General features: G+C 40.0%; 1 protein-coding gene across 3 annotated transcripts in view; it reads right to left on the bottom strand.

Moving 5' to 3' along the window:
• The window catches only part of SNCA (synuclein alpha), a 61065-nt gene extending 40644 nt beyond the window's left edge, over window positions 1-20421 (bottom strand). The window contains exons 1-5 of one of the 3 annotated variants that reach the window (XM_050338121.1): window positions 20239-20396; window positions 19735-19871; window positions 18307-18452; window positions 11946-11987; window positions 5993-6138 (exon numbers count right to left, since the gene is read on the bottom strand). In XM_050338121.1, the coding sequence (XP_050194078.1) occupies window positions 5993-6138; window positions 11946-11987; window positions 18307-18427 (309 nt within the window). In that variant the 5' untranslated portion in view covers window positions 18428-18452; window positions 19735-19871; window positions 20239-20396. Of the gene's footprint in view, window positions 1-5992; window positions 6139-11945; window positions 11988-18306; window positions 18453-19734; window positions 19872-20089; window positions 20203-20238 lie in introns of those variants that run through there. The other 2 variants (XM_050338120.1, XM_050338122.1) reach the window with 2 other exon arrangements.
• Window positions 20422-27031: the final 6610 nt, after the last annotated feature.

The following is a 27031-nucleotide window of genomic DNA, read 5'->3' as shown; positions in this document are numbered from 1 at the left end:
TAGGGATCTAGGTTACATATATTAAATCATAAACTTATCCATTCTCTACAGTGACCTTTCATTAGAGCCAAAAACAGCAAGAAGTAGTTGAGGAGAGAAATTAGATGTTGCTGAGCCCCTGCAGCCCGCTCGCTCTACAGTGTCTACAGAAAAGCATCAGCTCCAGAAGTTAATTGGGTGGAGGCTATTTCTGCATTTGGCACATCAAAAGCTTATTGAAGTTTCTTTGCTTAATTCAAGGCTAGGCTTGAAGTTTTGCTCATACTAAGTGCTATCAGAGATTAATAAACCTGCTTATTCCAACCAAAGAACTACAGTTTAAGTCTCACGTAACTTGCACTTCCTGTCCTGCTTTTAGTTAGGGTCTATTTACCTTTTGGGACATAGCTGGCAAACAACATAAAATATAATGCAAAGGTGGAAAAACTCCCTAATTCCCTTTTTGAATAAGGAAATTGGATATCTCTGCTCCTTAACTTTTCCTTTTTGTTTTTGAGATAAGCTTTTCAAGACTAATTGATTCATCTACAGACTGGAAAGAAGATGGGGAACAGTGATCCTTCAACAGTCACGCATCCTGTACAGTTTACTGAATGCAAAGATGGTCAGAAAAATAGGAGATATTCATATTCTATACAAATACATGTTTTCACCTAAATCCAAATTTTGCCATGATTAGACCTGTTTCGGGAATCTTATTTACAAAAAAAAAAAAAAGTACATTTAAAAAATTAGACATAAAAGTTTCAAAAATTTTCCACGTGCCATGTCAGTATTATGGCACAGCAGGAAATAAAATAATACACTATACAGATCTCAAAAGATAGAAAGAGATTAGATGAGAAAATGCCTGTTGGAGCTTTTTCAACTACCAAGCCAGGCATTTATATTGTATGCAGTGGCAAGGAGAACACTAAAACAGCACTGGGGACTCCAATGTTGGTACTCAAATTTCTGGGATTGATACCCAAGATAACTTCAGCAAAAGTCAAATGCCAATGGTAAGTTTGTGGTTATTTCTCCATAAGACTTCTACAGAAGGGTTTCTAAACTGATCTCTACATTTTTAAAATTCCAAACGTAAAGTGCAAAACCTAAAGATTTCACATTCAACTTCTTGGGTTTTCAAACAACAGATGGTAATCAAAACTTCTTTGGGAACACTAGGAATCTTAGTCTGCAACAAGAAGAAACAGAAGTCTTTGAAAGAAGAGGTATCACTTGCATTTAAAAAGTCAGTGTTTAATAAAGCAAAAAGAAACCTTCATTCTGTCACTGAAAGACAAATCTTCAAAGACACTTACAGGGTTTGCTTTCCTTCTACTAAAAAGATTTCCCAAATTAACAAATAATAGCTGGCTGGAGTACACTGTGATGCGTGGTGTCTTAATCAAAACCAAGTTGTTCTCACCTCATCAAAATTAAAGGGTGTTTCATCATGTCTTTATTCTCATGGAGCTTCCCTGTAAAAAGGATGAAAAAGGCTCCTACATATTTGTATATTTGATTACGGTGATTCCCCAGACTGGATTCACCCTGGCTCTAAACAATGTTTAATGATGCATGGAAAATTTTGGTGCTTTGTAAGAGAAGCTATTCTGGGCAAGAAAATTAACAACACAAGAAATACTCTATGCCTGGGATAAACTGCACTGAATGTTTATGCTATGACAGTGTTCAAATTCTAAGGAGTGCCAGGAAATGCAGGGGGTAGGGAGGGGGGAGATATAGCAAACTTGACATTGCTTTCATTCTTCTATATTAATTTTCACATAAAATGCAATTAGCAAGGGCTCTTAATTAAGTAACATTCCCTATAGAAGAAAATGCCTAAATTGCCAATCTCAACACTTAAAAGTCTTTTTCTTTGAAAGCTTTGTAATCAACCCCATGAGTTATATTATCTGCTTTGTAAGTATATTACCTACCTGCTACTGTAGTTTCATGTTTGTGTTCACAGTGGAATTTACCATAAATGTGTTAAATTAAGAGACACTAAAAAGAAAAAGGATTTAGCATGCATAGATACCAAAAACAATCTATATAGATCATATAGATCCCAAATATGGTACGGACAAGGTCTGCTATTCTATTTACTTTAGTAAAATCTATAGCATATGAAATCCATTTGACTATATACTGACATGGTATGCAGAGAGTTGTGAGGTTTTAGCTTGACTGGGGATTTTGGTGCTAGTATAAATTAAATTATTCACCACAGAAATCACAGAACTTACCAATGTTCTATTGGTGATGCTAGGGAACCAAATTACATGAATTTAGTGAGGTTAAGAACTTCAATTTGGTAATGACCTATCTGAAAACAATAAACTTTGTAATCTGTGTTTTGTTCTCAGGCAGTATTATACACTATGGTCCCCCTCCAGACTGTTTGGGTCCATACATTCATGCTGAGCTGAAAACAGAATATTCAAATTGTAAAATCCAAAGGATTTTACAGCTTTCTTAACACAGGAAAAAAACATGTTCATCTCTACATTAAATGCAATAATCAATAATTTTCCTTTTTTTTTAAACTCAATTAATTTAGAAGCACATTCACACTGTACACAGAAATAAAACATGCACAAGCACAGAATAAATGCTTTGGTGTTAATTAAAATACTACTAGCAGTACACTGGCCCTTTTATAATTAATTCAAGCCTACTAACCACCACTACCCTTGCTGTGTTAAGCAGTGAGTTTCTGCCACTGCACAAATTTCTGCCCAGCAGAAATCCCCTGGGCAGCCCTCAGATGGGCACTGTCGAGTCATCCCTGTCTCTCACTAGTCTCAGCTGTCACTCTGCTCTGCCTGCTTACACCAGCTGCAGGGCAGGTAGGTGACAGTGTGGTGTGACAGCAGCCCCGCCAGCCTGGCCTCAGTCGGATGGCTAAGCCTCTGCTTCATGCTCCAAAGCACTCCAATATTAAAGGCTGCACGAGGCAAGCTTGGACAAACTTCTCAAGAAAGGATTTTACTAAGAAGTTGCTTAGTATTTCCTTTGCATAAGTATTGTCGTATCCACACGTAAAGAAAATTACAAGTGTTTTCAACCGGTTGAAAGTCAAAACTGGACTTCCATCATGGCACAAGAAAAATGCCAGCCACCACACAAGACTGCAGGCTTTCACACAGGCCAGCAGATCACTAGCAGCAGATCCCAGCAATGGCCATTAGTTCAGGGGGCTTCCAGAAACACGTTTTGAAGCAGCTAATTCCTGCAAGGAGCAGGGAGTTGGACTTGATGATATTTAGGAGTCCCTTTCAACTTGAGATATTCTATGATTCTATATTTATTTCACAATCCCTGATTCTGTAACAGCTGGCAAATATGCAAACCCCTTCACTTGCATGGAGGTTGAGTTTATAGCACTTCACTGAATAACTCAGATTGGAAGGAACCTCAGGAGGTCTCTGTTTACTACATTTGGTTGGAGGATTTGGACTAGATTACATGGGTTCATGGGAACTGGAAGAAATAATCCATCAGAAGTTTAGAAGTCAACTAAAAATAATAGATTATTGGTTAATGTCTTTCATCCTTCTATTGAAAAACAGTCTATAATCACGGTTCTATCTGCTTTCAACAGTATTCTGCATTTGCAATTCCCTGTTAAATCAAATGGCTTACCCTGTGTAAGCAAGCAAAGTGTTCATCTTCAATATGATATACAAAGCCATTTGCTTTAGGACAACTCCAAGCAGATGTCCATAGGAAGAATAATCTGTCAAAAGCATTTGACTAGCCACACTGAAGCTCAGGGAATGAATTTGCTATTGCTAATCATGGTTTCATTCCCAGTTTAGAGCAGACTAGATATATCACAGCCTTAAGCCACATACCCTTAAGGAAATAAAACACAAAGTTACATTCATATTTTGATTGAATGCCTGGTTGGCACCTTCTGTTATGTCAGAAAGACTGTGTTTCCTACAAAAGACCTCTGTCCCACTGGTATTCTGGATGCCCACAACTGGCCTACCCAGCTGTTACTTTACCTAGAAAATCCAAGCAAAAGTCTATCTTGTGCCTCTGAGCTGCACAGGAATGAGAAACCACTAGATTTTAGAATACCTTTACGTGATTCAATTTTGATATTAATGATCACTCATCCCTTGCAAAACCAGAAAGAGACAGAGACCTAAGGCAGACCACTAGGAGCCGCAGACACTAATCAGCTACATGGCCACACTGCCATGACTCATGACTGAGAATCTCAGCCTAAAAATACTGGTATCAAGAATCAAATGAATGGTTTTACATATCTAAAGAACAAAGCACCAGTTCAGAATAATGTTGCTATTTATAGGGCCGTGGAATAATATGCATGTACATTATGGATGTTCTTTCATTTCACAGATGTGATTTTATTCTGTTAGAGCCATCACGACTTGTATTTAAGCTTAACAATATACAGAACAGATTTAAATGAAAATCAGAAGACATTTGCTTTACTCTTTATAAGGATCTCTCTATGTCAATATACATCAAAAAATATTAGTTATGGTCAATACTAACGTAGGTAATAGTGCATTACTGCAGTGATAATCCTTATTATACTGACTTTGAAGAGCTATGAACAGAAATGATTATTCTCTGTGTAAAACTACAAAAGAGTTTTAGCAGAAACTAAGGACATAGACTATTAAGGTCATGTTATATCATGTATCCCCTGGCAGTTCACTGGATACTCGATTTTGCAAATCTTCAACATAGCTTTACGAAGGACTATGACCACATCAAAAGCAACATTTCACCCATAACTGAATTAAAAAATGACTAAAAAAAAAAAAAAAAACAAAAAACCAGAAAAAATGCTTTGAAAGAGAATAAAACTGCTTGTGAGATGTTTTCAAGAACAGTCCACCACAGTGAGATGAATGCCTACCACAATGTAATATCCCTTTTTGCTCACTATACTAAAGCACCAATAGGATTTGTCAGACAGATAGGAATACACTTCAGTAACAGACAAGGATAAAACCAAGTTTTTAAGGATTCAATTTTAACAGCTTCTCTGGATGCTAACTGGAAATAACATGCACAATAGAATTTCATGCTAAATCTGTGACACACAATCTCTGTGCAAATACTAAATATTCTTCCTAATCCTGTTTTTTCTAACTCTTAAATGTTCATAAAGAAAACAGCACGAAGGGAGGTATTTGTCTCTTCTAGGTTATTTTTGCCTCCAAACAACACTGTACACATTTTGGAGATCATTGTTCCCACCAGTTGAGGTCACTTTTCACTAGTGTAAGTGGAAGAACGTAACTATGGCGTATCAGCAACAAAAATGCACTTCCTATTATGCAAATAGTTCTGTTCACCTTGGTGCTGGAATAAAAATACCTACAGAGTGCTTTACAGAATGAGCTAGAGCAAATTTAATCTGAAGAGTTCAGAATATTTGGAGGCATTTTTGAGATAGTGTCACTGTATTAATGGAAGATAGCGACTCTCCAGCTAGATCCTGACTACAGATGTAATATGTCTAATCAGTCGGTGGATTGGTACACAAACCCTTCTGCTCTTCAGCTACAGGGGATACAAATTGTGCTGTTAAATCTGAGATTTGCTGTTTGACCTTGCAGCACTACCAGGTTGCTTTTTAATCCTGAGTTATTGGGAAAAACAGCTATCTTTTCATTCAACTAAACAGCCATTCTACAGTGGCAGGCCTCCACTCGAGGCTACTGAGTTTAGAATCACTAGATCACACTTTAAACCATGATACAACTCTGCTTAGACATTTTGGAATAGTAAAGTTTCATGTCTAATCCTACTCAAGTTCCCAAATTCTTCCAGTCACTCAAAATACAAGCTAAGAAAAGCAGACTTTTTTTGCTGTTCATTTGTTTAGCGTTACACAAATGATCCTGCATTCATACCAGTGAGAGACATAAAACGCTCCACCTGGCCCTCAGTTCATGCAGACCACTCACTGCCCACTTCTTCACCTGGAAAAGACCGTAAATAAACAAACCTGTTTGGCCAACTGATCCTTCTTCACCAAGCCAGTGGCTGCAGCGATGTTCCCTGCTCCTTCCACTGTCTTCTGGGCCACTGCTGTCACTCCTGTCACCACAGCTCCCCCAACATTGGACACTTGCTCTTTGGTCTTCTCAGCCACTGAGGATAAACAGACAATAGAAAAACACATTATGGTTCTGGGAGCTATAAGGTTTTCAGAGAATTTTATTTATCAGCGGCAGTCCAACATCATGAAAAGCCATAAGGCCACTACATTTTCTGTACCCCAAGTGGATCTTAAGAAATTAAACTATCCAATTGATACCACTGGAGCAGCAGAGGTAAAAGTAAACCTTATTTGTGGCTCAATTTCTTTTATGTTAAAGACATTTGACATTTTCATTCATGTCTAGCTGTACTTTAGGGAAGAAAAGTCATCATTTAAGGGCCCTTATTATGTTCAACTCACTGTGTCATATATGCCAGTTTGATAATGCATTTCAATTAGCCCACCAAACACCTGCTGCATGGTACAGGGTATGGAAGACGATTTCTTTCGTTAGACTCAAAAGCATTGATTATTCTTTTCATTTTCATTTTTAAGAATATATTTAATTAAAAAGCAGATCTACCAATGCTCAACCAGAGAATTTCAAAGACAACCTTTTATCAGACTCTCCAGAGATTTTTGCCCCGATGTTGATACATAAAATAGTAATCTACAAAAAGATTGAATGCCAAAGATGCCAAAGCAAACTGGATTAATAGCTAACTTCCAAGCCCCAGGGAAACAATAACTCATTTTGCCTACATATGCATCAGCAGTTGCCATTCTACCTTTCAGAATATTACTCGGTTCTTTCTGCTCATTCATTCCCGAGGGCTCTTTCTGACAGCAGCTTGAACTAAGAAAAGGGATGGAATGACTTCATGCCTTAAAGTTATGCAGCCAGATTTTCAGTAAAAAACACATTTACTCATCTAAAGAAGGGACTGTTTTTCAAAAGCACCCTTATATTTTTGCAATTCTAACTAATCCTATGTTTTCCTCCAGTATAAATTCCCTCTGATCCATAAAATGTATTTGTACCTTTATTTGCATCCTTTTTGAGCACAGCATGGATTCTGCTTGGCAGTTAGGCTACCCTCCCTTTTTGAGTCTTTTTTGGGGGAACCACATGCAAAAATTAGACTTTCTCTGGATAAATCACATTTCTTTAATTTCTTGCATAAAGAGTATTAGCTGCCCACATCACAGGGCAGAAAGAATACATTGCTATGATTGACATTAAAAACAACAATTAGGAGAAAGCTAGAGAGATAGACAATGCAATTTTTATTAAATGCCCAAATAATAAATATCTGCTGACTGAAAAAGGACACATGCTCATTCTAACTAAGTGAAAGGGAAAAGTTCTTAACCAGTTGAGTATTATCTCTATTATGACCATGAGGTTTCATTATAGAGCAGGACAACAACAGATTATACACTGGCTGAAATTAAAAAGAGAAGAAGTCTGTTCCACTATACATGCTAATAAGATAAAAAAATCACAAGAAATTCTATTGCATACATCCGTACTCTACTGACATGCTTTTTGCAGGGAAAAAAAAAATCATCAAAAGTGGTTTCTGCTGTAAAGCAAATGTTGCCCTCAGGGAAGGTTTGACTTAATGCTAACAAGTGAAAGACATCTGTTAAGATGCCCCACTTGATTATTACCAGCTACAGATTACAAAAAGCTCTGGATTCTACCCATAACTAGTTATTGTAAACATGTATCTTAAGATGTGTCCCCCAGTAACACATTGCTGCTCTTCCTCCCCCAGCAGGACAGAGGGGAAGAGAAATGGATGGGTAAAAGTAAGAAAACTTGTGGGCTAAGTACAGTTTCATTGAAATAAAATAATATGAACAAATTGTAATAAAAAGGAAAATAACAAAGAGAGAAAGAGACACGAAGCCCAAGAAACACAAATGATGCAAATTAAAACAACTGCTCACCACCAAGCAACTGATGTCCAGCCAGTCCCCGAGCAGCTGCCCCCCCACCAACCTCGCTCCTAGTTTTATCACTGAGCATGATGCCACATGGTGTAGAATATCCCTCTGGCTGACTGGGGCCAGCTGTCCTGGCTATATCTCCTCCAACTACTCGTGTACCCCCTGCCACCTCACTGGCGGAATGAGGTGAAAAGGAGAAAAAGCCTTGACACTGTGTAAGCACTGCTCAGCAGTAACTAAAACATCCCTCTGTTATCAACACTATCAAACACTGTTTCCAGCACAAATCCAAAACAGCCCCATACCAGCCACTATGAAGAAAACTAACTCTACCCCAGCCAAAACCCACACACAGACATAGCATGAGAAAGCTGACATGGGAGTTATCAAGAAAGATCTCTCATAAACTGCTTCAGAAATCAGAGCACCCAAATATCATCGAAGTCACCAGAGTGACTCTGATAATTAGCTCCAGCCTGGTGACCCTCCAGCTCTGAAACCCCAGTGACAGGAGAAGAAAAACCAAAATAGGTTTCCAGTCTCACGTATTTTATTGCCTACATTAAGTAGTAAGCAGGGGAAAGCATTAACTGTGCACAAACAAATCAGTTCAGAATGCAGGGGGTTGATTCCAACTAATTAAATTAATCTGAATACCAGGTTGTTTAATGATCTTAAGCCCTTAAGTCTCTGTAGAGTTGATACCTGCTTTGCATCACAGTGTTGAGAAACAGAGTAAATCAGCTTCTGTGGAGCTCTGCTGGGCTCTGGCCTGATTACTTCTGTCTATACAGAGACTGTCCATTCCATTAAATGACCCTGGGAAGATGTCCAATGACCATGCCAAGGCTAAATTTGAGTCTGAAGTTCTAACGCTTTTTACAGCACTGTGCAAAAAATATTTGCATTGAAGCTTTCTTTTCCCTGCTTATTATAGGCACCTGGTTAACATACAATATCATTGTGAAACCTCTGGCGTAATTCAAAATGGTAACTAGCTGCTTTCAACTTTGAACAACAAAAGTATATGAAAACCAGAGGATTTCTCTGAATTTATTCTTACTGCACTAAATATATTTTTGAATATGTACTTCAGACAATAAGTTAGTCTTAAGTACTTGAAGAATTCATTTACAAGGATGCCATAAATACATTGGTAGCCATTTAATTTATGCAATTTTTCTGTAAGATACCTGATAGAGTTAAAATAAACACAGCAGTTATACCAAAGACTAAGAATGTTAAGAAAAACAAGAATGATTAGATAAAATAATTCAGCAAAATGCTTGACTATGCTTCATAACTTGATATTGTGTCTTCATTCAGGAAACAGACACATGGTTGAAGGACCATGGGCTTTTTGGCCCTGATCTATTTACAAACAATGCTTTATTTTGAATATCAGGAGATGGATTGTAAATATTTTATCTTTGATACTGTTCTGAACATTTATCCCTGGGAAATAAGCAAGGTAGATGAATTACGCATTCACAGTCAAAGGCCAGTAGACATGCTAATTAGGAAGGCAAGTCTAAACACAAGAAACCACCCCATAAAACTAATAAGCAAAGCTGCTTCATCTTCAGAAGTTCTGAGAAAGGTTGACTTCACAAATAAGACTCTCACCATATTCCTGGAAGCACAGCCTGGTATCCTCATTTCACAATGTCTTTATGCCACTAAACCTGGTACAATCAGGTCACATTTAAAGTAATAAACATCTCAATCAAGAATGTCAGGGTTTGCAAAGTAATTGACCAAAGAGTGTATTTAGTTTTTATGCCTCTTTGAGGTGTGTCAGATCACAGTCATTTCACCAACATAGGGTTTTAAACCACTAGCTATTCAAAAATAGCAAAACTAGGAACATTTTTGAACTCGGGCAGTAAGAAAGGACTAACGGCACAACTGTGAACATACTTATTTTGATCTGTGATTCTAGTTTGAATTTGACTGTCTCCAACCTCTCGAACCTTTTTTATTTACATAACAAAAGGTTTATTTCACCTCAGGTTTCACCCGATGCATTGAGGAGTTAATATGCTAAGATGACTGGAACTTGTTAAATCCCAGTCCTATGAAGAGAGACAAGTAGGTCTTTATAAGTGCCTTTAAGGGCAGTCTTGTTGTATCAATCTTGATAGCACTGATTCAAAGGAATCTGATTTCTACAGCAACTGCACTGGCATTTCTCAGTGTCTTCATGTTATACCTCCTAGTATCACTACACTGAACCCAAATCTGTTTTCATCTACCTTCTCTGCTGGCCAGAACAACTCTTTATACACTTACAATTAGTTTTTATTCTTAAAATATGGCCCAAGCAATTTCTCTGTTCTTATACTACCAAGTCCATGCTGCTTCATTTTGGATACCATGCTCTATAGATTTTGCCTGAAGTCTCCTCAGGGCCACATTTCAACCTAAACACCCTCTATTTATTTTCCATTTTCCTTCAACAGCCAAACTCATCTCAAACAGTTGAACAAGCCAGAAGGAAGAAAACTGTGGCACAAAACCCATTACTCCCAAGCTTTGGGTGTTTAACTTTGTGACACCCATTTCATAAAGTACATGAGGAACAACCACTGTTTTGCCTAAAATCGACAGTAACTTTTCCAAATTTTCTATCCACAGGCACAGCAAGTAACAGATGTGTTCTCCTCATGTTTGGCTTTACAGTCTGTTTTGTTCCTTCCAGAACAAAATTTAACATTTTTCAAACCTGTCAAAAATTCTATTAATTTACTTAAAATTTCCTGTCTCACTAAACATATTGCAATCAGATACTGAAAGATACTCACAGTGTTTTGAGATCAGTAGTTTCTTTTGGGAGACAGGAAAGATGTCCCCTACTGAGCTAGCCTACTTGAGTCCTATTGCTTTGGCACATTTCATCCATGTGCAAATGCCCGTGACTTGTATTCTACCACTGCCCAGCTCAGTGTACATCACCTCTATTAACTTGCTTGGAACCAATGTCAGTTGCTGTTCCCACTTCTGTGATATTAGATATTTGTACCTCAAATCTCCTTCCACTGCAATCCTCTACTGGTTGAAGTAATGATCCCTTTGAATATTTCTCTTAATTTAGGTCTAACAAGCTGAGATTTCAAACCTCATAACAACAGCACGCATGATCAGCCAGAGGCTAAACTCTGAAGGGCTATCATAGATGTTCTCTTCAGTGTTGTTACTAGAAAAATTCTTACCTGACTTTTCAACCATTTACATGCATTGTGATATTAAGTACTGACATTTGTTTATGTACCATTGTTTATCCTTTGCACTGGCTTACGTGAGCACATGTGAATGATACGTTGGCTGCACATGAAGAAAAACAAAATCCTTTTCTACTACCTTATTTTTTTTTTCTCATTTCTTTGGGGAAAAACAATTTAATATTCTCGACCATGCATTTTCTTCACATCTCCAGAAGTCTCATATTCTACAGCAGAAAATTACACATTCTATTCAGTGCACTATGGTCAGCTAAGGTTTTCCTGCACTTTGTAGATATCAAAGACTTCCATTCATTGTGCCCCTTAAAAAGAATTATTTGTTACTGGTTTCAGTTCATACCTAAAATGATCCCTGAAAATCAATTTAAAATGCAAATTCACTCCGTTTTGGTGTAGAAATTCTATCGTGAATATACATGCCTGGCATTAATTATAAAGTCTGAAAGTAGTCTTGCTACTGGGAGATTAGGTAGTTCTAAAAAACATCTCAAAACACTCATAACTGTGACAAATTCAAATCAGTTGATCAAAACCCTGAAATTTGTTTCTTTCCTATAAGCCATTTCTCTTCAATCACCCCACTCAAGCAGTTCTCTCAATTTTCCCATGTTTTTCTATCTTTCATAAATTGTAGTGCTCTCAAAAGGAATTTTTAACAGGTAAATGGTTGATGAATCAAATGTAGAGAAGGAGTTGAAATTGAGAGATAATCGTCTTACCTGTTGTAACACCATGAACAACTCCTTCCTTGGTCCTGGAACCTAAAAACAGAACAGTATTAGGCTGTTATATATATTCTTAAGTACTGGTAAAGATTAGGCAGATGATAAAGAGGGATTAATATACAGATTACTTACAGCTTCATACAGTGTTTTCTAAGGTTATTAAAAGAAATTAAGCAGGAATTTAATCTAAGGGAAGAGGTAAAACCATCAATAAAGAACAACTGCATGGATGTATACTGACTGTGGAAAGCTGAGTAACACTGGAAACACTTCTGCAGTTTATTTCTTGTACATACTGACTTCCTTGCCATTTTCCTAACAGCTGTATTAAGCCTCTCAGTTTGCAAACTCACAGAAACCGTGTTAATGTTGACATCCTAAGGAGGCTCTTGCATGCATTTGGGGAAGATCAGAGCCACAGTTCCCAGAAGATCCTTACAATTTCATCTTACAGCACTTGGCCAGATCTCAGTTTGCAAGGATTGACAACCATTACCGAACTACAGAAAGACCCAGAGGTTAAAATCACGGGGAGCTGGTAGTGCTAGCCAGATTTAGACATAAATTAATCCAAAAGAGAAACCTTAAATGGTAGATAGGATTTAAATATGAAAAAGCCACTGAAACCAAACTCAAGGTCTTTTGCATCTGTTGTCCTCATTGTCACAGGCACATGTGACAGCTCACATATAACTCGCAGGCAGCAACCTAGAACTTGTACTAGATTGAGTCATAACTCAAGACCTGTGAAAGAAATGTAACTGTCATCCTGAAGACCAAATGGATTTTTGGAACAGCCATGTAAAAAAGATCGCAACTCTTTACCATGATGCGTCAAAGGGAAGAATTGCTTGTGTTTTCAACGGGAGGAGAAACAAATTAGCACATACCACTGTTTAAAATCTACCTCCATGCCTTTTTCCCTACCAGACCTCTACTTGTCCTTGTTAGCTTTTAGAACTTGGCTACATTTCAGGGATTAGTATCCATCTGCAGACTTTGACGCTTAACAATGTGCAATTAAGCATTACAATGACAGAGTCTATGGCTCCTAGTTAACCATCTTACCTAGTCTGCCAGAGATAGGATGACTTCTTCTTATTAGCAACACAGAATTACCTTATTTGTAATGCAACTTTTTTGTCTCTGTCATTCAGTATTTGAGACATTATAATTTATACTTCTGACTTTTAGCTTAACCCTATAAAAATCATGTACAAACTGATATAAGTAGAAATATACTAGAGGAAAATGCACGAGCAGAAAAATGTTAGAAGAAAGAAACTTATTGTTACAATAATACAATTAAACACTGAAATAAAATATAAGTTAATTCATCAACATGTCCTACTGGCTACTAGTGCCAATTTATGGAACTTTAGACATCTATTCATGGCAGTATTAGATTGATTACAGCACTGAAAAGGCTCTGTTACCCATGAGCAAGAGCAGAATAATAATCCACAGCTAGCTAATGATGAGGTTAAAAGCTGAGAAATCTTTTTCTCCCTTTATTCTAATTTTCTCTTTTAAAAAAAGGTTGTTTTCTCTTACTGAAAATATTTACCATTGAAGAATCATAAATTCCATTAAATGCAAGGTGTTAATGTCTAAAGACTTGTTTTAGGACTTTGGTTCTCAACCTTGTGGTACCACGAGACCTGAAAAAGCAGGACACTTTGAACACATGCTGGAATTCAAGTCAATGACAGTTCTACTGACTTCTAGAAAGAGATTAAACACATTGCAGGCTTATAGTTTCTATTGGAGGCAGCCCCTGGTGGTCTAGTGGTAAAGGCGCCGCGCTATCACCGCGGAGACCCGGGTTCGATTCCCGGTCAGGGCCACTCCCGGGCAGGTGGGGCTCGTCAGCCCTTAAAGGCAACCCACCTACGTCCTAAGGACCTCGCTGCCACCGTCCAAGCTCGCTTGGCCCCGGCAGATGAACCTTAGGATTAAAGGGTGGGCTCAGTTCCGCGCACACTGTGTCTCACCTAAAAAATCCAATGCGCAGGCTGGAAGGTGTAAAAACCTTCCCCGGATCTTCGCTCGCGAAGACTGGCCATTATTATTAGTTTCTATTGGAATACCTAATATTAAGCATATGCTTTTAAATGCGTTGTTAGACTGGTCAGTATCTCATTCATCTTGCTGAACTGGCAGTCTGCAAGCCAAGCTATTAAAGACATGGAAACCTGTGAATTATCAAGCACTCAGTTCCCTGAGGCCAGTAAGAGATGGATGGTATGACAGAACTCCCTGAGGATCTCTGCAATGTGTACAGTTCCTGAGGGACCCATGTTAGCTGATTCTCACTTCACTTGCCCTGACGTAAAGCTGCTATAACCACAACTCATAAAGGAATACTCTGTATGCTCTGTTAGTGGAAGACAGGCTTTTCTTTAATGAAAACTCAGCTCACAGACCCCTACAGAACAGGGATATGTATAGCCAAACCCATTAATTGGCAAACGACCAGCTAATTGGTGTTCCAGATCTTACAGCATATGTTAGAGCTCAATACTACTTGCCGCCCCACTACTGCAAACTTGCATGCAAATAGCTGTTTCTGCCATCACAGCTACAACAGCATCTAGAAGTACATTAGGAGCTGCCAGAACAGGCCTATAAATAACAACAGCTTAATTCAGTAGGATGACTTCTGGCTGGCCATGAAGGAAAGCTGGTCATCCACATTGTATTTGAGAGAAATCAGCTGTCTTTCATTCTGGTATTCCCAAAACATCAGTAGTCTTGCTTGTTGTATCCTACATAACAAGGGGAATCAGAGCAGGGATAATATAAAGACCAAGAAACCTAACTCTGACCTAAACTACTTAGAAGCAATAGTAGTACATTGTAATGCTTTTTTTCTGAGCTGTAGTACACATTTGTGTGAAGGGAGGGAGAAGCCAAAACAGATTTCTACCTTTTTGCAATTACAAAAAATACCACAGACTCTCTTCATAATTTATTATCATCACTGTCATTATGCCAAAAAGAAATACACTCATTTCTGGACTGTTTGAGAGACCAACAGACTATTCACCTTGCTTAATCAGAGCTGGTTAAAGACAGGTAGACATAAACTCAAATTAGGGGAAGAAGACACTGACATCTAAGGAAAACAGTTTCTTCCAAGTCCTGAAGCCCAATATTCCACCAACCAGACCTTCAGTCCCTTGACTACTCTGCTGGCTTTTCTACAACCGAAGGAAAACAAGAAGCCTCACGAAAAGAGAGTGCAGCAGAGGAATTGGGATGGTCTTGCCAAATAGGTCATGACTGCACTGTTCTACTCTACGGCCACGTGCAAGCACAGGGAGTAGTAAACAACTCATCTGTTAGCAACTCTGCAGCTGTTGAACTATTCCTTTGTCGTGCTAGTGTATGACACACCAAAAATGGACTGGAAACTTCCACTCCTGAGCACTGAACATGCACTGAAGAGTCAACTGAGCAAAATCTTCAGCTCACTGGTAGCACACAAAAAGCTCAGTAGACATCTCGAACACTACATCACCAAGAGCATGCAAGTGCATTCTTCTTACTCTCAGTTCCTGGTTTCAAAGCGAGTGGGGGTAAGTATTGCCACTCATTTCCTCACTGCTTCACACCAACAGCTCTTAAAGGATACAGAGAGACCCAGTTTTAAATTTACAGCAAACACAAGCAGCACAGGACTGCTGAGCCTCAGTCCTCCTTTCTAAACAATGATCAGGCCCTTGTTTAACATCAAGAAAGGTCCTGATGCTGAACTTGTAGGAGTCAAGACAAAGCCACTGATTTCAGCTGGCCAATGCTGAAGCCCATCAGCAGAGGAATTTGATGAGAAAAAAACCCAAACAACAATACCTGAAAGCATAAAAACTCATTGTAGAGTGTATTGAGGAGTATCTGGGGTACATAAAAGGAGGACAAAGACTGAACTGAGGGAAGAAAAAAGAGACTTCAGCATGGACAGGGAAAAAAAAAATCCCCAGTTAATCCTTTACCAGGTAGAATTATTTTATAATCTTTCACATAATAGTTAAAGTTTCCACATTTACTTAAATTCCATTGATTCAAGTGGGAGACCATACCATCTGGGGGATCTGGACCAAAGACTTTGTATCTTCTTAATCCTCCAGCAGCAACTGAAGGTTGAATGTTATGAAACTAAAAACCATCAACATGTCCCTCTCAGCCCAGTGTTGTTAGGTTCTTTTTACAAGATGTCAGGCAGCTTTTACAGTACGATCTGACTGTGAAACTCAAACCTGAAAACAAAAAGATAAAGGGAGGGAGAAATCTTCAGGAGCTCTAGTGCACTGTGCTGCTCCTCTCCTCTGCTCATAAAGCGGTTTCACCACCTTTTGCACTGCAACCATTACCAGCCTACAGAGCCAGAGATTATCACACTGGCCCTTGCTAACGCTGCATAGGAGAAGAGCCACCTCTCCTGTGTGCTTGGGAAGTAGACAGAGGAACACCCAGCTCCCCATTTACCCCTGACCCTTACTTGATCCTGTTGAAAAACCCTGCAGCTATAGACAAGCACACAACTGCACATGAGCTGCCAGAGGTCCTGGAGACAGCTTCCAACCAAAGGCTTCTTCACCTGCACAACAAACTGTGCATACAGCTCCTTCCTGCTGAAAAGAAGGCATCTGGTACAAGAAGGATCTTCTGCCATTACTGCAGTCACATGCACAGGTCCCTATCATGGCTCAGGACACTGCTGTCCTCAGTAATTTATTCTTGAAATAAATAGCAAGCCTACCCTCCAAAGTTCAACCTCAGCAAAAGCGTCTCTGAAGTCAACAGGAAATCTGTTGCCTTTGGGAGTAGAACTAGGTTCAAATATTATTACAGTTTGGAGAACAGGTCAAACACAAAGATTAATTCAGCGCACAGTGGAGGTTTCCAATACAAAGAAATCAATGACCCCAGAAGCATGGTCAGCACCACAAGAAAACAAAATAAAATGAAGTCCCACCCCTGAAAAATGACTCCAACATCAAGCACAATATACAGTGAGAGAACATCTATTTTGATATCTTGAAAATGAGCAGATGCTCATTTTAAAATAGACTCATCTTACAATTAGTGTTCAAAATAACTGCCATCCCTGTTGGCAAGAGCACTGAGCTTTGCTATGGTTCAAAATGAGAGAAGTATATTCCAAATGAGTAGTCCACACTATCTGGAGCAGAAATAATTTCTCACAGACTGGCACTAGCCTGTAAGAGTGGAGGGAATCCTAAAAAGACACTGGAATTGCAGCAATCTCAGTGCTCCCATTGAAAAGAAATGCCTCTGGTTTTCAGCTCTGTTTAACTTCTCTCTGCTATGTGTGCGCATCTCCCTTGGTACACACAGCATCCATTACAGAACTGAACTGCTACAAAATCAGCAAAACAGAAAGGACCTACAGAAAAGGGTGTCTTTTCCCCTCCTTTATATTATGCACTAACTTTATTTGATAAATAAGAGAAACAAATCCATGGTTACTTTTTTTAAAAATAACCACTTACTCATATAGTCTTGGCAGATTATTTTTCTGTGAATTTTTCATGGCAGCATTTGCAAGACAGTCCTCTAAAGCCCAATACTCGCTAAAATGAAGATGACTATCATGCATAAAAATACCAATCTGGGATTTGAAAAGAATTTTATCCCTGGCTCTATGCAAGACTTTTGTGTCCTAGAATGAGACACTTAATAACTGCTTTGCTACCTTGGGGTCTACCTGCCATTAACTATAGTGGTTCTTTTTGGAGAAGTCATGGAAATGCTAGGAATTTGCAATAGTAAGTACAGAATATGAAGTTAACTTCAAACAATGAGATGACACTTTGCCATACAAAATATTACTGTCAACATGCCAATATGGCAGTCTGTCTAATCCTCAATTCTTGAATTAACCTCTCAACTGTCTTCTCTTAAAATCCTATTTAAACCCCACGTTCTGTAGAATGCTGTCAAGTTACCTTCCACTTCAGCTTTTACATTTTTTTAAATTTATTTTTACTGTACCAACTACCTCTTCAGCCTTAACACAACAAACTTCTTGATTAGAATAACCAGTCAGTGATCTGTACTGCAAGGCACCTCCCATGATACAGCCTCGTTTAGTCTGGTGTTGTAGATGTGGCTCCACAGAGCAATAGCACGTGGCCAGCACGTGACATAAGAACCAACACTAGGTTTTAAAGAACTGGAGCTCAGGAGGTAGAACTCTCCTCTCGTTTGTTTTGCACTGGTCTCCTATGAGTGATCAGGGTATTTTTTTCAGAATACTAGGTCTGACGAGGATCCAGCTGTGAATGTCTGTGTAAACCAACCAGCAGTGTGGTCTCTGCTGCCCACCTACCCACATAGAGGACTCCCTCTTTCGTCTTTCCTGCCGCCTCTGCCACACCCTGCTTGGTTTTTTCTGCTGCTGCTACGACTCCCTCCTTTGCCTTGGAAAGTCCTTTCATGAACACATCCATGGCTGAAGACTTTCTTCACACAGCTCTAGAGAAAAAAAAAAAAAAAAAAGACAGTACACTTTCAATATGAATTTGTAAGTCTTTTATCCCAGAAAGGTGGAAAAAAAAATATTCCAACTGAATGGGAACACAACTACTTGAAAATTACATTATTTATACCTCCATATTTTGTAGCTATAGGAAACAGAGATCCTGTTTCCAAAGAATCCTAAGAGAGGTTGCCAATAATGCAGTACTGGTTGGAAGGTGGATTCACTGATACAAGTCTCTTCCTTGTCTACCAAGGCATCATTTCTTCCAAAGGACAGCTCTGTTCATGTGCTGATTGCAAGATTTAGCCCTGCAATTTAATGATACTCCACCTCTCATTCAGAGAAAAAAACAGCTTAAAAAAACACCAGTAACTTAAACATCCCCAAACAAACAGACCAACCTGCAAAACAAACCACATGAACCAAAATCCCTCCTAAATGACAAATGTTCACTTGTTGTAGGAAACTGCCATTACAGTCCAGAAGGACTGGAGCAAACAGAAAATGCTGCTTTTCCAGTTGTTCAGCATTTTGCACACAGTCCACGTCCCTCTTCTGGAAACTGAGCTTTCCTGAATGGGTTCTTTGCATGCATCAGGACTGAGAACAGATTTTACTAAAAAGCAGAAGCAAGAACACAGGATTTGAAAAGCACTGCACTACAGCTACCAAGTGAGTTCTGTGGCAGCTATGCAGCACAGCGCTACACTGAAACCACTAAAATAGTAATTAAAACCAAGAATTAGTGTCCCTTCAACAAATCCATTATCCATACTCCTTTCTCTTCCTCCACCCACACAGACAGAAGTGCTGCCTGTTATCTTCTCTTCTTTGCCAGAGCCTGAGTAGGAGGAATGGATGTCTAGGAAGGCATCTGGGCTGTCGCAGCTTTCTACTAACTCGTGACGAGCGTGTGAAGAAAGGCAGTGTTTGTGCTCCAGCCAAACTGCCTACAGTACCTGTCACCCTGGGGATGGCAAAGGGGGCTACTTTATGCAGAGAGATGGGGGAGGTAGGACCCAGCCCGCAGGACCCTCTGGCTTCTCCATCGAGGGTGTCTCCAAACCCGTCCCCAGGGCAGCACCGCGGCCAGAGGTGTGGGGGCACCCTGGGGACCGCGGGCGTGCGGCACCGGGGTGTGTCACACAGCACACAGGCACCTGCAGAGGGAGGGAGGGAGGGAGGGAGGGAGAGGGCAGGGCGCCGTGGCCATACAGGTGTGCAAACATACATATACATACATACATACACACACACACACACAGAGGCACCTACCGAGCAAGGCAGGGCGGCGCGACCGTGTGGGGCACCCACGGGCTCCCGCGGACACGCCGTCGGCACAAGGTGGCCACGGCGCCCGGCTTCTCCTCCCTCCCCCGTGCCCACACGAGGACGTTCAACAGGAAATATATCTATATATAAAGATTAGGTAGATAGATAGATAGATAGATAGATAGATAGATAGATAGATAGATAGATAGATAGATAGAGATGGATAGATAGACGGATGGATAGATGGATGGATGGATGGATAGATGGATGGATAGATAGATGGATGAACAGACGGATAGACACACGGACAGATAGATAGGTATTATATATATAGATATAAATACATGTATATTCATACCCACATACGCGCATCCCGCACGGCTCCACAGACACAGCCCAGTCCCGGCGCGCAGCGGAGCCGCTCCCCCCACGCCCAAGCCCGGAGCGGCCCCCGCGCCCTCCTCCGCCCCCGGGACCGGCGGCCGCCCCGCCCTGCCCCGCACTCACCGCCGGGATCCTCCGCCACCGGCGAGCGACCCGACCCGTTCCGAGCAGGCGAGGGGCGGCGGGGGGAACGGGCGGGCGGCGGGCGAGGCTCGGAGCGGCCCGAACGGAGCTGCCCCTGCTCAGCACATCCCGAGGCGGGGGGTCGGGCCGGCGCTGCTGGCACCACCTCCGGCGGCAGCCCCGCAGGCGGCGAGTGCTGGGGAGAGGCGAGGGCGGGGGCGGGAGGATGCGCCGCGGAGGGAGGGAGGGAGGGAGTGAAGAAGGAGGGAGGGGCGGAGGCTGCCGCCGCGCTCCCTCCCGGCTCAGGCGCTGCCGGGGTTTGCGCGGACGGGCTGCGCCCACCTGCTCGCGTCCTCCGCGGCGGGGAGGTGAGAGGCTCGGTCAGCTGGGAGCGCTTGTTCCATCGCGGCAGATCAGGAGAGGAACGAGAGGTAAAAGGCAGACCAGGCGACTTGGACCCCGCTGGGACTTCGCGCACCCACCACCAGTTCCAAAGGCTGGACCACCACGTCTTAGGAGAAGCGTAAGGAAGCTGTTGATGGTGACTGCAGTACCCTACTGTTTCACTTCACCGAAGCCATAGAAAATCTCCCCAAGCATCTAATTGCTTTTTCATCTACTTCCAAATCTTCGACCCTAACTGGCTGCAGTTCAGTGTGACTGTCCTCACAAGATCCATGAGCCCAACTCCTTTTTAAGCATGGGAGGTGATGCTCTTAAAAGTGTAATTTTAGTCTATTGTAGACACACAAAAATTTCCAACCCAGATGAAGACCAGTATGGCCAGACTTGACTGACCCCTAAACCTCTACTCCACCACACACTCCATGGCCACAGCCACTCAAATCTTAAACTGATGCATAGAAGTCATTTTCGCCCCAGAAAGGGAAAGCTATCAAACTTCTCTATTTTGGTAACAGAATTTAGGCATGAAAAGCCAAGACCAGTGGGAGACAAGGCAGTAGAACAGATGGACCTTCAGCTTCAGTACATCAATTCAAATCCTGCAAGACCTGCAGAAACAGTTTGGGTTTTACTGCACTCTGAAAGGAGAAACAGAACATGGTATAGATGAAATACAAGGCTCTGAGCTGCAAAGAGCATCTTTCATCTATCATCCCGAGCAGACAGCTGATGCATCCCTGGTTTTATTTTCATTCTGAACACGTAGTGCAGAGTCTTCCTCTTGTCAGGTTTCTTCATAAGCCTTAATATTTCTGTACTCTTTGGTCAACTTTCTTCTGCTTCATTCCACTAGTAGTTTTAATCAACCAAGCATTGACCAACAGATTTTATTTTTTTGTCTAAGAATGTACAGAGTGACAGTACAAATCATTCCATCATAATTCTGCCCTCAAGAAAACCTTAAAAAAACTACATAAGGTAACTCATCTCATTCATCCCATGCAGCATAGTCATAGTTTGTAGTGCAAGAACTAGGTGTGATATTACTATATTCTCCCAATTTGGGGAGAGGAAAACAATTTCAGGCAGCAAATAGAACGTAATCAAAATCATATTATTTTCACATTTTGTTAACTGGCTCAGCAATTTAGATATGTAAACTAGCTCACTGAAAGCCAGTCCTTCAGTCATTTTCTGCTGCCCTAGCCAGTAAACATAGACCCCAAAATAGGATTAAAGTGAATATTACACTCCTTATGTAAGTGTTATCTTCCACATTTAAACAAGACTTTTGTTTTTCTAGCATGCAAGTGACTGTGAGCATGAAATGTTGCTTTTTAGTATGCTGATATAAATCTGGATAGACTTATAGTATTTAATTATGTTAGCAATAACAGAAAATCCAGTATGATAAATAACCTCGTACATTTATGGCTCTACTTCCAAAAACTTTACAAAGAAAAGCTCAGATGTTTCCAGCTCCTAGCTTTTCCAAGGATTCTTTTTTTTGCCTTATGTTTATCAAAGGCCGGGATTATATTCTGCTGTAAACAAAGTAACAGCCTGTCCATTGACAAAATCATGCAGCTAGGATTGGGGTGAAGGCAAGAGGGATTCAGTTGCCAACACAGCAGAAGTAAAGTTAAAAATTTCATCTGTAGTATTCAAAATAGGCAGCTGTTAAATTCTCAATCAGAAGATAAGAGGCACAGTGAGGAAAAAAAGTAGAGCACAAATGTTGACACAAGAAATTCTTCATTCTGAAAATGGATGGGACTTAAGTGGAAAACAGAATTAAATATGATACAGAATCAGCATTGTGTCTGCAAGGCAATTTCTATTTAAACTACATTGTCTACAACAGCTGGTTTGGGGTTTTTTTGTAGGTTGTCTCTTCAGTACTATTAGTATCACAGTAAGTTCTCCCCTGAAGCCTTTCCTGTCTGAAGAAGGGATAGTAGCAAGCAGATTGCCCACTGATCGCATTTAAAACAAATCTTTATTTAATAACACTGTTTACTTTGCATGAGCAAAAATCAATTAAGTAGTAATAAAAACTCCTTCAATTCATCTTGCCTTGTAGGCTAACTTATTGGTTTAGTTGCTTGTGATCAAGTACATCTACTTTATTAATATGAAAAGAATAAATATAGACAATTGAACAATGTTGCAGAGTAAAACTGATCAGAATTTACTCCCTTTGGGTTAAAAAATTCTAATATAAAACTATTCATGTGGAAACACTGTATAAGTGTTCCCCTTGAACATAAGTGAGTTGACATCTTTCTCCTGTTTATTCAAAGAGTGACTCACACAGGCTCCCTGTGTTACCACGGAACTGATAGGTGATGTTACTCAGAAGAAAGGTACCTTTGAAAACCTCAAAGCTGCAGTTTGAAGGGAAGCTGTCTTAGAGCAGGCTGTTGGTAACAGGTAACACTGATTATTCCACTGGACAGTCTTTCTACTGACTGCAAATAATATGAAAATGGTCTTAATTTGAGAAATACATTAACTGTGTGAAACTGCAATTTTTATACAAATATATTTTAGTCTTTGGATTTTTTACAAAACTGTGGACTGCTTCAGAGGCAACTAGGAGGTTTTTCTAGACTCTTGCATCACAATGTTTGCATTTCTATTCTCATTCATGCTCTTCTTTGGACCATTGCTGTCATTACTGACTATGTTGTAACTACCTGTGTGCATAGGCCATTTCTGAGAACTCAAAAACATGCTCAATTAAAAAAAAAAAAGATAAGGAAAGCCTCATCCTTGCTTATAGGTAAACCTGAGCTTTACCAGACTATTATCTTAATACTTAGTGTGCTCCTAAGTGTCATAGTGTAACGCACCAGAGCATACATAGTGTTCCATGATCTTTACTCAACTGGAAGTTAGGCACATGTATTAAAACCTTCATGCAATTAAGTCACAACTTACCATTTCAGAGTTAGTTTCCCACTGGAACCATTCTATTTATTAATTTGAAATTAATATTCATTATTATGCGGCAGTTACCATTTCCAGTTCATCTCTGTTGCAAAGATTTCTGCATGTGAACTGTTTTGATAGATTTAACTGAGTGCTGGCTGTGGGCTGGGTTGTTTGATGTCCACTATCATGCCCTGCAACCACTACCAAGAGACACAAATAGAACTGAAGCAGGTTTGAAATTTAGATTGACATTCTCGATGCCTTTGTGCATGGAGTCTTTCATCTCGGGTCAAAACCAGAGCACAAACAGAACATTTCATAGAGAGCACAGACTCATAGAATGCTTTAGGTTGAAAGGGGCCTTAAAGATCAACTAGTGCTAGATAGAACTCCATGAGCAGACCTTGCTCCAGCCTCTACTCTCGTTGCTTCTCCTCTGCTTCTGGTTTATCTGCTTCTGTCTAACATAAGGTTCTTTCTCAGAAATCTCAGTTCCAGCTCTTGCATTTGACATAGTCAGATGAGACAACTGGTCTAGTCCTTCCTGTTAGCTCGTGTCTACACATGGCACAGCATGTACCTTCTCATATCTGAAAACAGCAGGTCAAGCCTTGTTCAGCTTCAGGCCAGAACATGTCCAGTGCAGGTGCAGGCATCAGAGGTCTAACCAAGGAAAAAGTGTGTGGGTGGAAACCATGGAAAAAAACATTTGAGAAAATTAGTCTAGAACTGAAAACATGTCTATAATAATGTATATCTCAACTGAGGTTGCTAAGCCTCAAATTCCTTCTTTCAAATATGAACAATAAAAACATTCTCATAAGAAAAGTTCACTAGAATATTTTAGCATAGGTAAAGCAGATTTTCTCCTCAAAATCTGTTCAGGCATAGCTCAGACATTTTGGGTGGTTTAGTATAGGTATATGTATGTGTATATGTCTCTGCCCATGGCAATGGGATTGGAACTAGATGATCTTTAAGGTCTCTATCAACACAAACCATTCTGTGACTCTATATATTTGCATAGGTCAATAAGAGACAACATTTACAAGGTGTATATATACATATATATATAAAAATATGTTTTAATTGATACAGACATATATGCCAAAATACCATATTGCAGGTATGTACACACACATGTACATATACATATATTTAAGGAAGATTGATGTATGTCTCTCATTTGGTAGATTTCAGCTCAGATACACTAATCTTGACATTAATCACCAGATAGAAGGATCTCACAGCTTTATACCACCTCTGTCACAGACAAAACCTGCCAGTCTTTCATCTCTCTTACTTGCAGTCAAGGATGAAGTTACAGACCTATCACATCTTTCATAAGCAGCGGTAACATTTCATTAATTAATTAATCTGTCTGGGTTAGGAATTCAGTGCTGAAGGGCAAAGAAACTCTGTCTGTTTCACCTGGAACCTTAAGCAAAGCTGTGCTATGAAAAGCAACATCTTGAGTGCCAGGGAGGCCATCTGGCAGGACGTATCTGCTCTGAGACACCCAGTACGTCAGAAGAGGCTGACCTGAGGGTGCCTGGCAAAAATCAGCGTTGATTGTTCTTTAGGATGTTTGCTGTTACATAACACCAATGGGTTGATTGTAAACGAAAGAAACAATCATCTTCCTCACATGTGATGCAATGGTGTTATCAGCATCTCATGTGACTGAAAATGCTAATGCTAGAAAGGTGGGAATCGTCACGCAGAGTCAGGTCTGATGCCTTGTCTTGTCCTGAGGTCTGTTTGAGTGAGAGGTCAGCACCAGATTTCTCCAAGGTCAGTGATAAGACAGCATCCTCTAAAGTAGCCTGCTGCAAATATAGGTGTCTGAGCCAGTGCAGGCACAGCACATTAATTACCTGGATGGCAGCATTTCTCAGGAGGTACACCAGGAAGGCAGCAGCTGTAATTAGATACTGAAGTTAGTCACCATAACACTGTTTAAACAAGTGGAAAACCCAAATAGGAGCATATTTCATTCTATCAAACCGTCTTCTTTCTGTAATTTCTAAGGGAAACTAGACATCACATAAAATAGAAGTGACTGATTTCATTCAGATTGCACTTTTGGCATCAGAGGTATTAATAATCCAGAGGTGATAAAAATATGAGCAATCCAAACACATGTGCATCTTCATACAGCAATTTTTGTTTTCATGTTGCTTGTGAACAAGTTTTCTTTATTGCTAAGAGTCTGTTATCTGATACATTTAATAAACAGAACTTACATGGATCTGATGTTCACGAACATTTGCCTGGCAAAGTTTAGAATCTCTAATTGGAGATTCTGTGCACCAAAACAGGAGATTCTCTTTTTGAACATTCAGCATGTGCAAATAAAAACTATGTAAACAATAATATATGGAATAAGTGGATAAAGACTACATAGCTTGGGTTTTGTTTTTTGGTGTGTTTTTTTTGTGGTTTTTTTTTCCCCACATTAACTCAAAGGGAAAACCTAAAGTCTTCCCTTCTCATTTCTCTGATTCCAGCTTGCAAGCTTCCCAGCCAGAAAGTCATGACACAGTCATCACTTGCCAGCACTTTTTTTGTAACACCAACTACAGGTCCAATTCAACTCCTATTCATGCTTACATTAAGCCAGAGATTGACTCAGGAAAGCAAGAAATAACAAAGGAAATACCAATATGAGAATATTATTGTCTGTTCTGATTTCTTTGGCCCCATTACTTATTACATGGAAGTAAAGACTCACTTACTGGAGTCCCATCTTAGTGCAATCTCCAACCAACAGGCCTGTACCTCCTTGTAGATATTTGTATTACATATGGACACTTGTCTTGATCTTAAAGTCTTAATTTTAAGGTAGCATCTGGGCTATTAAAATCTGTCTATATTCAGCACTAAGCAGGGCATAGAGTCACTGTTGGGAGACATTTCAGATTTCTTCATAAGAGGATGTATACTTAGGCTTGGGCAATGTAGACAAGCAATAGGAAAAAAAAAAAGATTACTTTTCCTCATAACCACGCACAAAATAAATGTACCTGTAAATTTAATTTAATTTAAATTGCCATTCCAGTTACAGCCTCAAGCTCAGATCTTGAAAAAAAACCTGTACCTAAGAAACATTTAATTTGTCTTAGGCTCTCCAATTTGTTTCAATTCACAAGCAGTTTGAAGATTCACATTTGCAGTGATGCCCAGGAGGCAGGGGAAAAAGATTTGAAAGATCACTTCAGTAAGGGACAAGATAGTTAAGTAAGGGACAAAGGGAAGACAAAGCAGCAAACATGGTGGCAGTGGTCACAATTAAAGGCCACAGTCAAACTCAAGTCAAATTTGCGTGGGCATATCGATGAGGGGTTTGTCCAGAAAGAAATTGCAGGTTGTCAGTGGTCTGAGTGGAGATTTCTGGAGAATCACTTTTCATGCGTGAAGATTGGTAAGGTAGAGGGCTGTTTGTACCATC

Source organism: Myiozetetes cayanensis, unplaced genomic scaffold (assembly GCF_022539395.1).
Source record: "Myiozetetes cayanensis isolate MyiCay16 unplaced genomic scaffold, myiCay2020 scf7, whole genome shotgun sequence".
NCBI classification, from domain to species: domain Eukaryota; kingdom Metazoa; phylum Chordata; class Aves; order Passeriformes; family Tyrannidae; genus Myiozetetes; species Myiozetetes cayanensis.
Note: the sequence above shows the minus strand (reverse complement) of the source record. Positions and strands in the feature narration are given on the sequence as shown.